This window comes from Erinaceus europaeus, unplaced genomic scaffold, assembly GCF_950295315.1.
Source record: "Erinaceus europaeus unplaced genomic scaffold, mEriEur2.1 scaffold_808, whole genome shotgun sequence".
NCBI lineage: Eukaryota > Metazoa > Chordata > Mammalia > Eulipotyphla > Erinaceidae > Erinaceus > Erinaceus europaeus.
Genome location: NW_026647257.1, coordinates 1 through 15,902, shown reverse-complemented (window position 1 = coordinate 15,902; position 15,902 = coordinate 1). Strand labels below are relative to the sequence as shown.

At 53.5% G+C, this 15,902-nt stretch overlaps 1 protein-coding gene across 2 annotated transcripts; it reads right to left on the bottom strand.

Moving 5' to 3' along the window:
* On the bottom strand, positions 1–13,938 carry PLA2G2C (phospholipase A2 group IIC). Of its 2 annotated transcripts, XM_007534787.2 has the most exons (4): positions 13,562–13,924; positions 9,807–9,910; positions 922–1,110; positions 1–198 (listed from the first exon to the last, which is right to left on the bottom strand). In XM_007534787.2, the coding sequence occupies exons 1-3, from the start codon at positions 13,762–13,764 to the stop codon at positions 944–946; spliced, it is 474 nt and encodes a 157-aa protein (XP_007534849.1). In that variant the 5' UTR covers positions 13,765–13,924; the 3' UTR covers positions 1–198; positions 922–943. The 2 variants fall into 2 exon arrangements, with proteins under 2 accessions (XP_007534849.1, XP_060039855.1); XM_060183872.1 differs by lacking the exon at positions 922–1,110 and having other exon boundaries at positions 13,562–13,938.
* Positions 13,939–15,902: the final 1,964 nt, after the last annotated feature.

Below are 15,902 nucleotides of genomic sequence, written 5' to 3'. Positions count from 1 at the left end.
TAGGTTGATGAACTTTGTGTTTATTAGAATCCCACTCTGACATAACTCCAGGGCTTCTCTGTGTGGGTGGAGAGAGATTTTGACAAGTTCTGCTTCCCTCTCTCAGCCCCGTCACCATTTCTTAGTCCTGAACACCACGTGCTGGTGATGGCCTCAGGCTCCGGCTCCTGAGAGGACGTGGCATCAGCTGTCTCTTCCCTGGGGGATTTGAGAGGAAAGACTCAAGTCAATGAAAAACACTGTCAGACGCTCGCGTGAGCTACGACCCCAACTCCCCGGCCTTACTCCTGGCTAGAGCTGGGTGTTGTGACACCTCCCTCTTTTAATGAGTGTTAGGAGTGACACTGGTGAGGATTCAGAAAGATATTGGAACATGGGGGCCATCTCTGGCTTTTTAAAGTCTGGACTGACTTCACAACACACACTTCTCCAGGAAGTACTCTAAGGGAAGAGAGGGGAGGGCTGTGTTTCCGGCAGTGGGGCAGGGGCTCACTGCACGGAGCACACACATTCCCCTGCACAAGGACCCAGGTTCAAGCACCCTATCCCCACCGGCAGGGGGAGAGCTGCTCAGGTGGGGAAGCAGGGCAGCAAGTGTCTGGCTTTGGTGAGCAAAGGATGGAGGAGAGTTTGGGGTGGGCTCTTCGTCTCCCCTTGTGGGTACTTGCAGGGCTAGGACTGGAGAGATCTGTCTGAAAGCCGGGTCTCACTGCTTTCTGGCCCAGAGCAGCCCTGCTCCGTGTCTTAATGTGCCGTCCGTCTGCCTCCTTGCGTGAAGCGCAAAGATTCTGTCTCTGTATCTCTGACCTCCAGCCCTCCGGCCCCCCGGGACAAAGAGGCAGCCTCAGCCAGGTGCTGAGGTGTGAGCTGTGAGAACAGGGCCCTGAGGAAGTAGATGAGAGGCTCTAGGGTGGCACGGACCTCGGCGGGCCCCGTGGCCTCCCTAGCATGGGGACTTGTGCCTGCCGCACTGGAGCCGGCTGGCAGACTGCTTGAAGCTCCTCTCGTAGGTGGGCAGGCTCTCCTGGAAGCAGTACACGGACTGCCGGTCACACTCACAGGCCCGCAGCCCACAGGGACAGCTGCCACCAGGACCAAGGGCACATTCACCTGCAGAGAGATGGCGTGTCACAGGCCGTTCCTGGCTCACGCCCAGCACTGAGGCCTAAGGTGGAGGAGGAGGGGGTCAGTGGCCAGGTGGCTCAGCCAGGGCAGGCCACACCACGCCAGCGGAAGGTGCTCAGACCAGTGGAGTTTAGGCTGCGGGTGTGGGTCCACCTGCCAACGCCCACGTCCAGTGAGAAGCAGTTACGGAAGCCAGACCTCCCACCTGCTGCTCCATACAGACCCTGGTCCAGGCTCCCAGAGGGATGAAGAGCAGGGAGCCTCCCGTGGAGGGAGGGACAGGAGCTCTGGTGCTGGGAGCTGTGTGGGTCGTGCTCCGTGATCCTGGCCTTCTCATCATCATGGACTCGCGATTAAAAAGAGCTGGATAGTCTGCTGGCCTGAGCGGGTCACATGCTGCTGACAGAGCCGCGGTGCGGGACGTGGTGGGCGTGTGAAGGGGCGTCTAGAAGCTGCTGGTGCCCGTCCCTGCCCCCCCTCAGCTACTCGTCCAGCTCACTCTTCATGACCCGGGTCTCCTACTAGCGCCCTGCTGGATCTCCATCCCCAGTGGAATGCAAAATCAGGAAGGGAGTGACTCTGCCTCGTCTGTCCAGGTGTGCCCAACACACAGACAGATGCCAGCACATAGACACCAGCACACAGACAGACAGACGTCAGCACACAGACACCAGCACACAGACAGACAGACGTCAGCACACAGCAGAGGCTCAGCAGACCTTCAGTAAATAAATATGGGAGGAAAGTCTCCTGGGTCCTGGGAATCAAATGTTTCTTCTTTGGCCAAGTCACCACTAGATGGAGATGTTTCATTTCATAGTGTGTGAGAGAGGGAGTGAGTGTGTGAGTGTGTGAGTGACTGTGAGAGTGTGTGAGTGTGTGTGTGTGTGTGAGTGAGTATGTGAGTGAGTGACTGTGAGAGTGTGAGTGTGTGTGAGTATGTGTGTGAGTGACTGTGAGTGTGAGTGTATGAGTGAGAGTGTGTGTGTGTGAGTGTATGAGAGTGTGAGAGTGTGTGTGTGTGAGTGTGAGAGTGTGAGTGTGTGAGAGTGTGTGTGAGTGAGAGTGTGAGTGTATGAGTGAGAGTGTGAGAGTGTGTGAGTGTGAGAGTGTGAGTGTGTGAGAGTGTGTGAGTGTGTGTGTGTGTGAGTGAGTGACTGGGAGAGTGTGAGTGTGTGTGAGTGAGTATGTGTGTGAGTGACTGTGAGTGTGAGTGTGAGTGTATGAGTGAGAGTGTGAGAGTGTGTGTGTGTGTGAGTGAGTGAGAGAGTGTGAGTGTATGAGAGTGTGAGAGTGTGTGTGTGTGAGTGTGAGAGTGTGAGTGTGTGTGAGTGTGTGAGTGTGTGTGTGTGTGTGAGTGAGTGACTGTGAGAGTGTGAGTGTATGAGTGAGAGTGAGAGTGTGTGTGTGAGAGAGTATGTGAGTGTGTGAGTGACTGTGAGAGTGTGAGAGTGTGTGTGTGAGTGAGTGTGTGAGTGTGTGAGTGTGTGTGTGTGACTGTGAGTAACTGCATGTGTGTGTGTGTGTGTGTGAGTGTATGTGTGTGTGTGACTGTGTGAGTGTGCATGTATGTGTGTGGGTTAGTGTGTGTGTGTAAGTGCATGTGTGTGTATGTGTGTGTGTGTTAGTGTGACTGTGTGTGTGAGTGAGTGTGTGTGAGGCTCAGCTACCTTTTTAGAAGTAGCTTCAGTCCGAGTTCTGAGGGATGGAGACAAGATGAGGCAGGGGTCAGGCAGTCGTGGAGCTGGTTAACTGCACATAGTATGAAGCGCAAGGACCCACACAGGATCTGGGTTCGAGCCCCCGGTCCCCACCTACAGGGGGATCACTTCGAGAGTGGTGAAGCAGGGCGGCAGGTGTCTCTCTTTCTCTCCCCGTCTCCCCTCTCCTCTGTCTCTCTGTCCTGCCTGATAAACTGGCCTCCAGGAACAGTAGGTTTGTAGTGCTGGTGCCGAGCCCCAGCGCTGACCCTGGAGGCCAAAATACATGGATCGAGAATGAAGAGGAGGATGCAGGTGAGGACGAGGACGAGATGAGGCGGCACTCTCGGCTTCACAGTGAGAAGGAAGGAGAAGTGAGGCTGCGTCTGCCTGCTGTCTCCCCCTGCAGTGTCCACACTCCCTGCGGGGGGCTGTCCTCCTGCGGACCTCACAGCAAGCTGCCGCCCACCCTCATGAGACTGTCAGGGACATTCACACCTCTGGCTCCTGCTCTCCTTCTCTCCCGCTGTTCCCATGGTGCCTGGGCCACCTCTGCCCTCCTCCTCCCCACTCCGTCCTGAGCATCCTTCCAGCTCCATCAAGCCCCAGCACCCTCAGCACCCACCACGGGGCCCCTACACAGCCCCGTCCCCGTTCACACGTGTGTCTGCTGCAGGACCAGAGTCCTGGGGCCCCGCGGGCTGTGTGGCTGGTCTTCTCAGGCGACCAGGACGAGGGTCCGGGGCTTCCACACCCAGGGACCTGCCCCACGTGCTCTGACTGGGGAAGCCCATTTTCTAAGAAGCCCGAGAGCAGCAGACGGCCCTGCCGGCTTCCCCCGAAAGTCAGGTGGAGACCAGCTCCCATCTGTGCACCGGCCGAGACACCCAACCTCACCTCCCGCCTCTCCTGCTCCCTGGCGTTGAGTTCTGAGCCCAAAGGGCTCCTTCCAGAGGGGCCTTCCTCAGCTGCCCTCCCCTCCGTCTGCCCCTTGCCATGTCCTGATGACTCACAGCACCTGTGACACCCAAATGTACCATCACTAGGAAACGCTGGGCCCACCTCCCTGTCTGAATGCGAGCTTCCAGGCAAGGAACCTTCCTTCCTTCCTTCCTCTAATATTTTTATTTATTATTGGACAGAGACGGAGATAAGTTGAGAGAAGAGGGGGATACAGCAAGGAAGAGAAAGACGGAGAGACACCGCAGCCCTGCTTCACCACTCGGGAAGGTTCCCCTGCAGGTGGGGACCAGGGGCTGGAACCCGGCTCCTTGTGCACTGTAGCATGTGCGCTCTACCAGGTGTGCCACCACCTGGCCCCAGGAATCTTTCTATTGCTGACTTCAAACCCCAACACACACAAGAAATTCTCTACCTTCACTGTGGCCAGATTTGCCGTCTGTGGGATAGTGAGAGGAGGAGGTGGAGGTGAGGAGGAGGAAGAGGGAGAGGAGGAAGGAAGATGATGAGGAGGAGGAGGTGGAGGAGGAAGAGGAGGAGGAGGTGGAGGAAGGGTAGAAGGAGGAAGAGGAGTAGTATGTGGAGGTGGAGGAGGAAGAGGAGGAAGTGGAAGAGGAGAAAGAGGAGGAGGAGGACAGGAGGGAGCTCTGGCAGCAGAGCCTGCACAGAGCTGCAGCTGCAGTCTGGACTCCAGGGAGGCGGCGGCTTCTCTCCAGATCTGCATGTCTTGGCTTCTAATGGCGGTGCAGACTCTAACATTGATGATTTCCTCAGCCTTTCCAGTCAGCCCCTCAGCAACATCGCGATACTTGGGGCAGCACAACAGCCTGACTAGGCTACCTTGCCATGTGCAGGGCTCTGGTTCAAGCCCAGGCCCCATCACTGGAGGGAGCCTGAGTGCTGGTGTGCGTGTGCCATGCGTGCGTGTGTGTGTGCGCATGCGTGCGTGTGCATGCGTGTGTGTGCATGCATGCATGTGCGTGTTTCTTTCTGTTTGAGTGTGAAGCCCAGCAGTGGCAACCACAACACGCACTTTGTCAAGGTCTGCCCGGCCTCTGGCTAGGATCCAGGGGTGTGGGGACAAGTGCGGCCACACTGGGAGCCTGTGGGAACAGATGCCCCTGAGCCAGCCAGGCTTGTCCCCTGCTCTTACACCTGGAATCATCTTGACGGGTCAAGAGCCGAAGCAACAGAGAAACAAGTAGGTGATGAGGGGGTTTCAGGTGAAGATAAACACCAGCACAGGCTGTGTGAGCCCTGCTCACCCCAGCGGGATGGAGGGCCAGCCGCCCCGGACGGACGTGTGGAGCTGCAGTAAACACCCGCCCCTCACACACATCAGTTTCCTCACAGTGCCAGTATCTCTCTTGAGGCCAAGCAGCCTTCCCTCCCTCCCTCCAGGTATCTCCCGGGTGGGTAGGAGATACACGCCCCCCATTAGTGAGTGCTCAGAGCTGCCTGGTGCTCCCCACTCCCCACTCCCACCCAGGACTCCAGCCCAGGGCACGCCATGGCCAACCACAAACACAAGAGTGGTGACGTGGCAGAAAAAAGAAATAAATGCAGTTGAGGGGGGAAGACATTTGCAGACAGCAACCCCAGTGCTTCCCCTTTTTGGCTGAGGGAGAAGGCAGAGCCTGGGAGAGGCACAGGCAGCAGGAGGCTGGCAGCGGGTCTCTGGGCCTCTGCCTCCCACACCAGGTCCCTTCCAGCTCTGTGCTGGGGCGAGTGTGGGTGGGGTGGGGTGTCACCACCTTATGTAAGCTGCTCAGAGGGAGGACAAGCTCCCAGTCCCTGCCAGCCCTAGGCAGGTTGGCCCCGGAGCTCAGGTTACTGGCTTTTCTTGACACTAATCACCCAGTGACATTTAGAGAGAGGGACAGACCAGGCTGTTTTTTTCTCCCTTTCCCCCCCCTGCTCATCACCTGCATCCAGGAGCAGCTACCCATTGCTAGGCAGCCAGGCTGGGGTGGGGTTTCAGCAAGCTGGAGGCCAGGGGTGGTTGATCCTTCTGAGTAGCTCCATCTTCCCAAGCAAGACTTGTAGCCCACCTGCCTGCTAGCTGTCAGGCTCAGGCAAAACCACTAAAGTCACGGGCCCCTTTGAACACAACTAAAATAGACTCCTAGCTTCTTCCCACACCAAGACTCCTAATTTCATCTGCTCTATTCCTACCTTTGTGTTCCTGCTTTATATCTCACTGCCTTTCAGCCACCAAGCTGCAGATGCTGCCATGTGGCATCCTGACCTCCCTGGGCAGACGCCCTCACCATGTGTCCTGGAGCCTCCCCTCCCCAGAGCCCTGCCCCACTAGGGACAGACAGACACAGGCTGGGGGTGTGGATCCACCTGCCAACACCCATGTCCAGTGGAGAAGCAATAACAGAAGCCAGAACTCCCACCTTCTGCTCCCCATAAAGAGTTTGGTTCCATGTTCCCAGAGGGATAAAGAACAGGGAAGCTTCCCATGAAGGGAATGGGACAGGGACTCTGGTGGTGGGAGCTGTGTGGAATTATGTCCCTGTGATCTTAAAGTCTTGTCCATCATTATTAAATCACTAATAAAAATTAAAAAGAAAAAGTAACATAGCATCTCTGAAGGAGGTGTGGGTGGGGAGCTGTAACTCTACAAGAGGTTAGTGACATCAACTCTGGGTGCAGGAACAGAGGAGATGCTTCAAAGGAACCTCAGTTCTAAGCTCTGATAAAGAGTACCCCATTGCTCTTCCACAGAGTAAAGAGGTAGGAGTGGGGGAAAGAGAGAAAATAAAGGGAGGAAGGGAGGAAGGGAGGAAGGGAGGAAGGGAGGGAGGGAGGGAGGGAGGGAGGAAGGAAGGGAGGGAGGACCCCCTGCTTCTTTTTTATTTTGTTTTATAATTTTTATTTATAAAATGGAAACACTGACAAGACCATAGGATAAGAGGGGCACAATTCCACACAGTTCCCACCACCAGAGCTCCATGTCCCATCCCCTCCAGTGGAAGCTTCCCTGTTCTTTATCCCTCTGGGAGGATGGACCCAAATTCTTCATGGGGAGCAGAAGGTGAGAGTTCTGGCTTCTGTCATTGCTTCTCCACTGGACATGGGTGTTGGCAGGTGGATCCACACCCCCAGCCTGTGTCTGTCTGTCCCTAGTGGGGCAGGGCTCTGGGGAGGGGAGGTTCCAGGACACATGGGTGAGGGCGTCTGCCCAGGGAGGTGGGGTTAGAAACCCCTACTTGTAATAGGAGTGTGCTGGCCTGCTATGACATAGCAGGCCGAGGCCATTACAAGGATGCACAGACAGATGGACGTCACAGGAGCACAAGACGGGTGAGATCTGAACTGGAGACCCAGTGTGGGGCGGCCCTCACACAGCAGAAATCCCCTCCTAGCCATTTCTCCACATTCTCCATCCCTGGACACCCAGGAACACCAGAGGAGAGACAGGTCCTGGATGGCACTTCCAGGAAGTGACGGTCATTTAAGGCGACACGCATTGGGTGGCACTAAGTTCACGCTGCCTAAAGCACATAATGAAACAGTCTCTGCTTAGACCTAGACAGCTTCCTCTCCTGCCTCCTATTACACGTCCCTCAGTCACTCCACTGAAACCGTCTCTGCTTAGACCTAGACAGCTTCCTCACCTGCCTCCTATTACACACCCGAGTCACTCCAAAGCTACCCTTGTCAGACAAAGCAAGGACTGCAAAAGCTGAATAAGGGCAAGACACTGGCACACTTTAGTGATGGCTCTTTAGTCACTAGCAGGCCACCCCATCACCTGGGACCCTAGTTAGGGAGTCCTGAGATTCCCACACAGACATGATGGGCTTAGGCCTCTAACAGACCCCTCTCTCCATTATCACTGGTCGTCTCCATTAGGAACAACATAATGGACCCCTCTGTGGACCCCTACAGGTCTTGGTCCTCAATGCGGATCAACAATGATGGGGACTGTCCCATTCTCTGAAGGGAGATTGCACAACATACTCTGCCTATCACCCAAGGAAGATGGGTCCTGAAATTAGTGCAGCCTGGAATGTTCCCAGCTGTGACCACAGGATGTGAGCTCAGACCTACAGGGATGCAGACATCACACAGGCTCCTGTGCTGAATATGGGTCCCATGTCAAACAGGTGGGGTTTACAGTCAATAATATTTATATACTTTCCTCATATTTGGGAGCTACTCTCTTCCCTGATCCAGCTTTCTAGTCCTTTTTCCAACCATGACATCATCTCCCCAGACAATAATCTGGGCCCACCTGCATATTAGATGTCAGGCTCAGGCAAAAACTAGTAAAGTCATGGGCTCTCTGGAATATACCTAAAATAGACCTACAGCTTTTTCCAAAATGGAGACCCCAAATCTTCATCTGCAATATTCTTGCCTTTAGGCTCATGATTAGTCAACAATTTGTTTGGCTTTATATGTTAACTCTTTTTCAGCCACCAGGTTCCAGATGCTACCATGATGCCAACTGGACTTCCCTGGACAGACGACCCCACCCATGTGTCCTGGAGCTCAGCTTCCCCAGAGCCCTGCCCCACTAGGGAAAGAGAGAGAGACAGACTGGGGGTGTGGATCCATCTGCCAACACCCATGTTCAGCGGGGAAGCAATTACAGAAGCCGGACCTTCCACCTTCTGCATCCCACAATGACCCTGGGTCCATGCTCCCAGAGGGATAGAGAATGGGAAAGCTATCGGGGGAGGGGATGGGATACGGAGATCTGGTGGTGGGAACTGTGTGGAGTTGTACCCCTCTTATCCTATAGTCTTGTCTGTGTTTCCATTTTATAAATAAAAAATTAAAAAAATGTTCTGCAGACACCTATTACAGGAAAATGAGAAATTCTACCCATGTGTCAATAACTGTATTATCAACGATAAAGTCCCCAAGAAAATGATTTTTAAAAAGATGATTTCTAGGCATGTGTGTTCAGGTGCACACACACCCTGCACATGCACGTGTCTGTGTGCACGTGTGTGCAGCCATGCACTGTGTACACACACACACAGACACACACGTGTGCATGTATAAGAACACACGTGCATGTCCATGTGCTGTGCATAGGGACCTGTGGAAGGGAGACCACAAGCCGGGCGAGAAGTGAGTCCTGGGGCTCCTGGGTGTGCCCGCCTGGTGGGAGGAGGTGGTCAGAACTCCAGCCCCGACCTCCACGGGCACCTGGTAGGAAAGTGGGTGACAGTTTGGGAGCCAGGTGCCGGCTCCCCCTGGGGTCCCTCCCCCCTGCCCTGTCCAGAGGTCTGTCCCGCTGTGACCCAGATGGAAGCCTGACCCCCACAGAAAGGGAAGCTTGGCCCTGTGGACTTGCAGAGTCTCTCTCTCCCTCTCTATCAGGAAACGCGGATCAGATCATGCGTTGCCCAGGTGAGCCAGCTCCCAGCCCCAGCTTCCTGTCAGATGTGTCTGCCCTCCGCACATCTGCTTCCCAGCTGCCCCCATGGGACTGGGTGTCAGGGCCACCGCTGAGGGCTGGGCACCCCTCCCTTCACCTTCCTGCTCTCACCATGGTCTCCCCCTCACACACCTCAACACCACAGGAGCTCCCTCCCGCCCTCTCCCCCCTCCCAGCTGCTTCTGTGACCCCCCATGTCCGCCCACCCAGCAGCCGCTAGGTGCTTGGCGCACAGTTGGCCTGAACAAGCGTTTGTTGAACTGAAAGACGGCTGAGCTGCTCTGTGAGTACGTGACAGACGCAGGGAGGAGTGTTCCCAACGGCAGCTGCCGAGGGAGGCTGCATGGTTCAGTGTCCTCTCCAGCCAGCAGCTATCCACCAAGCGCGTGCGACACGCCAGGCCCAGGCTCTGTGTTCCCGGAGGGTCCCGGGTCCCGGGCAGCAGTGGGCAAGAGAGGGAGACACAAGAGGATGCTGGGACTCTGGGAATGGCTGCTGCTCATCTTACAGCATGTGGAAGAAAACTCATCTCAACAAGCTCTCTGGCTCTCAGCGGAGAGAGAGGTGGTGAGAGGTGGGCCCGGGTTCGAGGGCACTGCACGGAGAAGGCTACTCACAGACCACGGTGCCGTTGGTGAGGTGGAACTGGTAGTTGTTGAGTAGAGGCTGGCAGCCCTGCTGCTTCAGCTTCTCGTAGCAGCAGTCATGAGCCAGGCAGCACCTGCACCGGAGGCCACATGTCAGGACCCGCTGGGGAGGCGGCTTCCAGAAGAATCGGGCTGAGCGCACATGTTACGGTGCACAAGGACCGGGTTCAAGCCCCCGGTCCCCACCTACAGGGGGGAAGCTTTGCAAGTGGTGAAGCAGGGCTGCAGGTGTCTCTCTGTCTCTCTCTATCTCTATCTCCTGCTTCCTCTCAAGTTTTGGCTGACTTTACCCAACAAAAGAATAAAAAATTTTTTTAAATCTTGAAAAAAATGAGGAAGCTCCCAATGGAAGGGATAGGTAGGACATAGAACTCTGGGGTTGGGACAGACCCCTGCAGACCTGCTTCACCACTGTGAAGTGTCCTCCCTACAGGTAGGGAGTGGGAGCTTGAACCCAGATCCTTGTGTGGGTTTCTGCACTTAGTACCATGTGGATTGTACCCCTGTGATCTTACAATCTTGTTAATTATTATTAAATCTCTAATAAAAAAAAGAGTGGTCTGGGAGATAGCGCAGTGAATAAAGCACTGGACTCTCAAGCATGAGGTCCTGAGTTCAATCCCCAGCAGCACATGTACCAGAGTGATGTCTGGTTCTTTCTCTCTCTCTTCTTATCTTTCGCATTAATAAATAAAGTCTGAAAGAAAGAAAGAAAGAAAGAAAGAAAGAAAGGAAGAAAGAAAGAAAGAAAGACCATTGTGGACAGGGGAGATAACATAATGGTTATGCAAACAGACTCTCATGCCTGAGAATCCAAAGTCCCAGGTTCAATCCCCTGTACCACCATAAGCCTCCCCCCCCCCAGGGCTCTGTTCTGGCTCCTAGGCTATTTAATATTTACATCAATGACCTCCCAGAATCTTCTTCAAGGAAGTTCATCTACGCCGATGACATCTGCTGTGCAACTCAGGCATCCAAGTTCGACATCCTCGAGGAAACACTCACGAAAGACATGTCTCTGATATCTGATTCCTGTAAAAAATGGCGACTAATCCCTAGCACTGCAAAAACGGTATCATCTGTTTTCCATCTACACCATGCCTCGGCCTCGCGTGAGCTTAATGTGCAGCTTGGCGATACGAGAATCCGGCACGAAGCCCAGCCAGTCTATCTTGGCGTTACTCTCGATCGCACCTTGTCATTTCACGAACATCTCATAAAAACTGCAACAAAGGTGGGCGCGAGGAATCACATCATTGCAAGACTGGCCAGCTCCTCATGGGGCGCGAGCACTTCCACACTACGATCATCCTCTCTGGCATTATGCTATTCCACTGCAGAATACTGTGCCCCAGTATGGTTCCGCAGCCCCCATGTCCACTTGGTCGACTCCAAATTATATTCCTCCATGAGGATCATTTCTGGAACCATCCGTTCCACCCTGGTTCCATGGCTGCCAGTTCTTAGCAACATCACCCCACCAGATATTCGTCGGGATGCGGCATCATCTAAGTTCATTTCCCACGTCTACGCTCGACCGGACCTGCCAATATACGCGGATATCTTCGCCCACCCTGTCCAACGCTTGACGTCTCGTCACCCAATCTGGTCCCCTACGCCTACACTGAACTTCTCTGTTCCAGTCTCTTGGAAACAGAGTTGGCAGTCAGCTGAGGTAAAGAACAAACACCTCATCACAGACCCCTGCGAGCGTCAACCCGGCTTTGACCTAGCATGTTATGATTGGTCCCTCCTCAATCGCTATGGAACAGGCCATGGCCGGTGCGCCGCTATGTTCCATCGCTGGGGGGCCAGAGACGACCCAAACTGCCCCTGCGGCTCCAGACAGACTATGACCCACATAGTCAATGACTGCCACCTCTCCAGATTCAAAGGAGGTCTCGAAACTTTACATCAGGCTCAACCTGACGCTGTTGACTGGCTATGGAAGAAGGGCAAACGCTAGAAGAAGAAGAAGAACCATAAGCCTGAGCTGAGCAGTGCTCTAATATGTCTCTCTGTGTCTCTCTCTATCTGCGTCATTCTCATAAATAAATAGATAAATAAAACAAACAAAATGTTTTTTAAAGACAATTGTGAGCCCTTCCCAGTACTGACAGCTGCTCTCCTCGCCCCGACAGCCCTAGGAAGTGAGAAGCTCGGGCCTCTTTTCCAGGAGAGGGGACACCCCTCAGAGAGGGGATTTCTCCAGGAAGACACAGCTGTGGAGTGAGAGGCCCAGGACCCAGCTCTAGGCCCATCGCCAGTCTCTCACTGGGCAGGAATTTACCCAGAACCTTCCAGGTGCCCGGCACTGGCCACCTCGGAGAAGACAGCTGTCTGCAGAATCTCACACCATCCTCTAGCCTTTGCTTTCCTGGTGCTCAGAGCCAGCTGGGGTCCCGAGGAAGAACACCCAGAGCACGGAGTCGGGGCAACTCCCGTCCATTCCTCTGACCACCGTTTGGAAGACAGGTAGGCGGGGGTCTGGGGCAGTCTGCTGAGATGCAGAGAGGAGGCCTGGCCGACGCCTTGGGCCGGTGCAGCCCCCCTCACTGGCCCCATCAGCAGCCCTCTGCTGTCTGTCTCCTTGGGCCAAGAGCCTGAACGTCTTGTTGGCCTTCGCACCTGGAAGCAGGAGGTGTGGGGTGTCAAGAAGGAGCCCCGGGTTCACAGCAGGGAAAGACAGCTCAAACCTTTGGCCCTTAGGAGCTGTCTGTGTTTGGGCTTCACCGCTTGCCCCTAACAGGCTCCACTGTCCTTGTCTGTCTGCAGGAAGCGGTCCCTGGGCCTTGGCCAGTCGCAGCAAGAGACAAGTGAGTCCTGAGTAGAGCACCAGTCCTGGTGCCCGGCACACATCAGCCTCTTTTTTTTCTACCAGGGTTATTGCTGGAGCTTTGTGTCTGCACTATGAATCCACTGCTCCTAGAGGCCATTTTTTCTATTTTTTAAATTCTTTTTAGATTTTATTTACTTATCAGTGAGACAGATAGGAGGAAAGAGAAAGAACCAGACATCACTCTGGTCCATGTGCTGCCAGGGATTGAACTCAGGACCTCATGCCTGAGAGTCCAGTGCTTTATCCACTGCACCACCTCCCGGGCCAACAATCTTTTTCTTTCTATTTTTTTTTTAATTTCCTTATTGGAGGATTAATGGTTTACAGTCAACAGTAAAATGCAATTGTTTGTACATGTGTAATATTTCTCAGTTTTCCACATAATAATTCAACCCCCACTAGGTCCTCTTTTCTTTCTATTTTTATTTGGCAGGACACAGAGAAATTGAAAGCGGAAGGAGAGACAGAGAGGAGAAGGACAGACACCTGCAGACCTGCTTAACCACTTGTGAAGCGTACTTCCTGCAGGTGGGGGGTAAGGGCTTGAACCCAGATCCTTGTGTGGGTTTTTGCACTTAGTACCATGTGCACTTACCCAGATGCACCACCGCCTACCCCCTCTGCATCCCAGAAAGTATGAGACGAGTCTTGCAAAGATGCCCACAGAGCAGCAGACCACATGCCGACTTCCTGGCATGGTGGGCACTGGGCTACCACTGAGGCTATGGCCTCTGGAAGCAGGCTCTGGCCCCGGGCACCTCAGGAACCAGCCTCTGACGCACGTCAGATTCCACCTCACAGGCTTCTGCTACTGGTGCTGCCCGCGCCCTGACATCTTCACTTTCCTACCTCGGTCTCCGGACTTACTGCAGCTGTGCACACTCACCTGTCAGTGTCATCCACTGGGGTGCCCTTGCCCCCCAGGCCGCAGTAGCACCCATATCCGTAGTAGGAGAACAAGGCACTCCGGCCCGTGACGTGCCTGACCATCCTTTGGAACTGCCAGAAGCTACTGCGGGCGGGGACCAGCACTGCTGACGAGAAGATAAGGAAGGGGGGGTCAGCAGGCACCTCGAAGACACTCGGCATCTGCCGGCTGAGGCGCCTTGCACCGGGCTACCCCCTAAAGGTGGCCTGCGGCGCAGCTGGGCTGCCAAGTCCCTCCCGTGAGGAAGGAGGCAGGACACACCTGCCCTCTTGCAGCTGGCTGAGGCCAGTGCTGCTCAGGACCCGGTTGGTTCCCACAGCCTTCAGGACAGTCCTGTCAGCTGCCGCCTTTCTCCTCAGTGTGGAAGACCGCCCCCCAAGTAGGCCAAAGCACCTGCGGCTCTGAGCAAAAGTCCCTTCAAGTTGGAAGTGCCAGTCCTTACAGCCACCATCAGCAGCAACTAAAACCTCACAGGAAAAACAAGATACGAAGCAGGGAAGAGGCCTGCAACCATTTTAAAATGGCAAAAATGCAAGGCCAGCAATGTTTGCTTTGGCAGAACGATTCTGAAAGTGAAGGAAAAAATACACTCGGAATGTCTGTGGCAGCCTTATTTGTGACATATGTATGTGAAACTACCCACATGCCTCCTGGCAGGAAATAATAAGTAAATGCTCTCTTGAAAACACACCACCTTTAATAGCAATATCTCTAGGCAATAGGATGAGGAAGTGGGTGAAAGAAAAGAAAACAGACGTTTATTTGACTTTTTGATGTCTGGTGTTTCTTCTACAGTGATCATGTGTTATTTTTCTATTAAAATGTTCTAAGGGCTGGGTGGTGCTGCACCTGACTGAGTGCTCACATTACAGTGCACAGGGACCTGGGTTCAAGCCCCCAGTCCCCACATGCGGGGGGAAGATTCATGAGCAGTGACACAGCACTGCAGATGTCTGTCTCTCTTCTCCCCTCTACCTCTCAATTTCTGCCTGTTTCTATTCAAGATAAAGAAATAAACACGTTTTAAAAATATTCTACGTGCTGTGTGGGGAGAGAGATAAAGGCCCGAATGACGGACAGCAGGCTCCTAAGAGCACTTACATCTGGTTGCAGGCCGAGAGTTGGGGTCTGAGAAGGTGAGAGTGATGATGACCACATTATCTATACTCACTCATGCCTAGAACAAGTCCATATTCTCTTTCCAGTTAAAAATTAAAGAACAAGAGTCAGGGCCCTTGGAATATTCCTAAAATAGGCCTACAAGCTATTTCCAAGACAGAAACCCCAACTCTTCATCTGCACTACTCCAGCCTTTAGGTTCATAATTGGTCAACAATTTGTTTGGCTTTATATCTTAACTCTTTTTCAGCCACCAGGTTCCAGATGCCACCATGATGACAACCGGACTTCCCTGGGACTTTCCCAGACTTTCCCACCAATGTGTCCTGGAGCCCTGCTTCCCCAGAACCCCACTAGGGAAAGAGAGAGACAGGCTGGGAGTATGGATCCACCTGCCAACGCCCATGTTCAGCGGGGAAGCAACTACAGAAGCCAGACCTTCTGCATCCCATAGTGACCCTGGGTCCATACTCCCAGAGGGATAAAGAATAGGGAAGCTACCAGGGAAGAGATGGGATATGGAGTTCTGGTGGTGGGAATTGTACCCCTCTTATCCTATGGTATTGTCAGTGTTTCCATTTTATAAATAAATTAAAATAAAAATAAATGTAAAAAATTAAAGAACAAAGTTGAAGAGGAAAAACAGAGTCAGGGAGCTTGGATAAAATGTCCCAGGGGTTCGAGCCCCGGCTCCCCACCTGCAGGAGAGTCACTTCACAGGCAGTGAAGCAGGTCTGCAGGTGTCTTTCTTTCTCTCCCCGTCTTCCCCTTCTCTCTCCATTTTTCTCTGTCCTATCCAACAATGACGACATTAATAACAACAACAATAAAACAACAAGGGCAACAAAAGGGAAAATATGTAAGTAAGTATAAAAAAAATTTAAGGGAGTCAGGTGGTAGTGCAACGGGTTAAGCGCAGGTGGCACAAAGCAAGGACCAGTGTACGGATACCGGACCCCAGTTCGAGCCCCCGGCTCCCCACCTGCAGGGGAGTTGCTTCCCAGGCGGTGAAGCAGGTCTGCAGGTGTCTGTCTTTCTCTCCCCCTCTCTGTCTTCCCCTCCTCTCTCCATTTCTCTCTGTCCTATCCAACAACAATGACATCAATCAATAATAATAACTATAACAATAAAACAAGGGTAACAAAAGGGAATAAATAAATAAATAAATATTTTAAAATTT

Bases quoted from the DNA above. Each gene is read 5' to 3' on its own strand.
- PLA2G2C (XM_007534787.2), bottom strand. From the start codon at position 13,764: ATGCCGAGTGTCTTCGAGGTGCCTGCTGACCCCCCCTTCCTTATCTTC. The intron at 9,911-13,561 runs GTGAGTGTGCAC...CCTCCGGTGCAG, and splicing joins CCAGTGGATGACACTGACAG to GTGCTGCCTGGCTCATGACT. The intron at 1,111-9,806 runs GTGAGTAGCCTT...ATCTCTCTGCAG, and splicing joins CACCAACGGCACCGTGGTCT to GTGAATGTGCCCTTGGTCCT.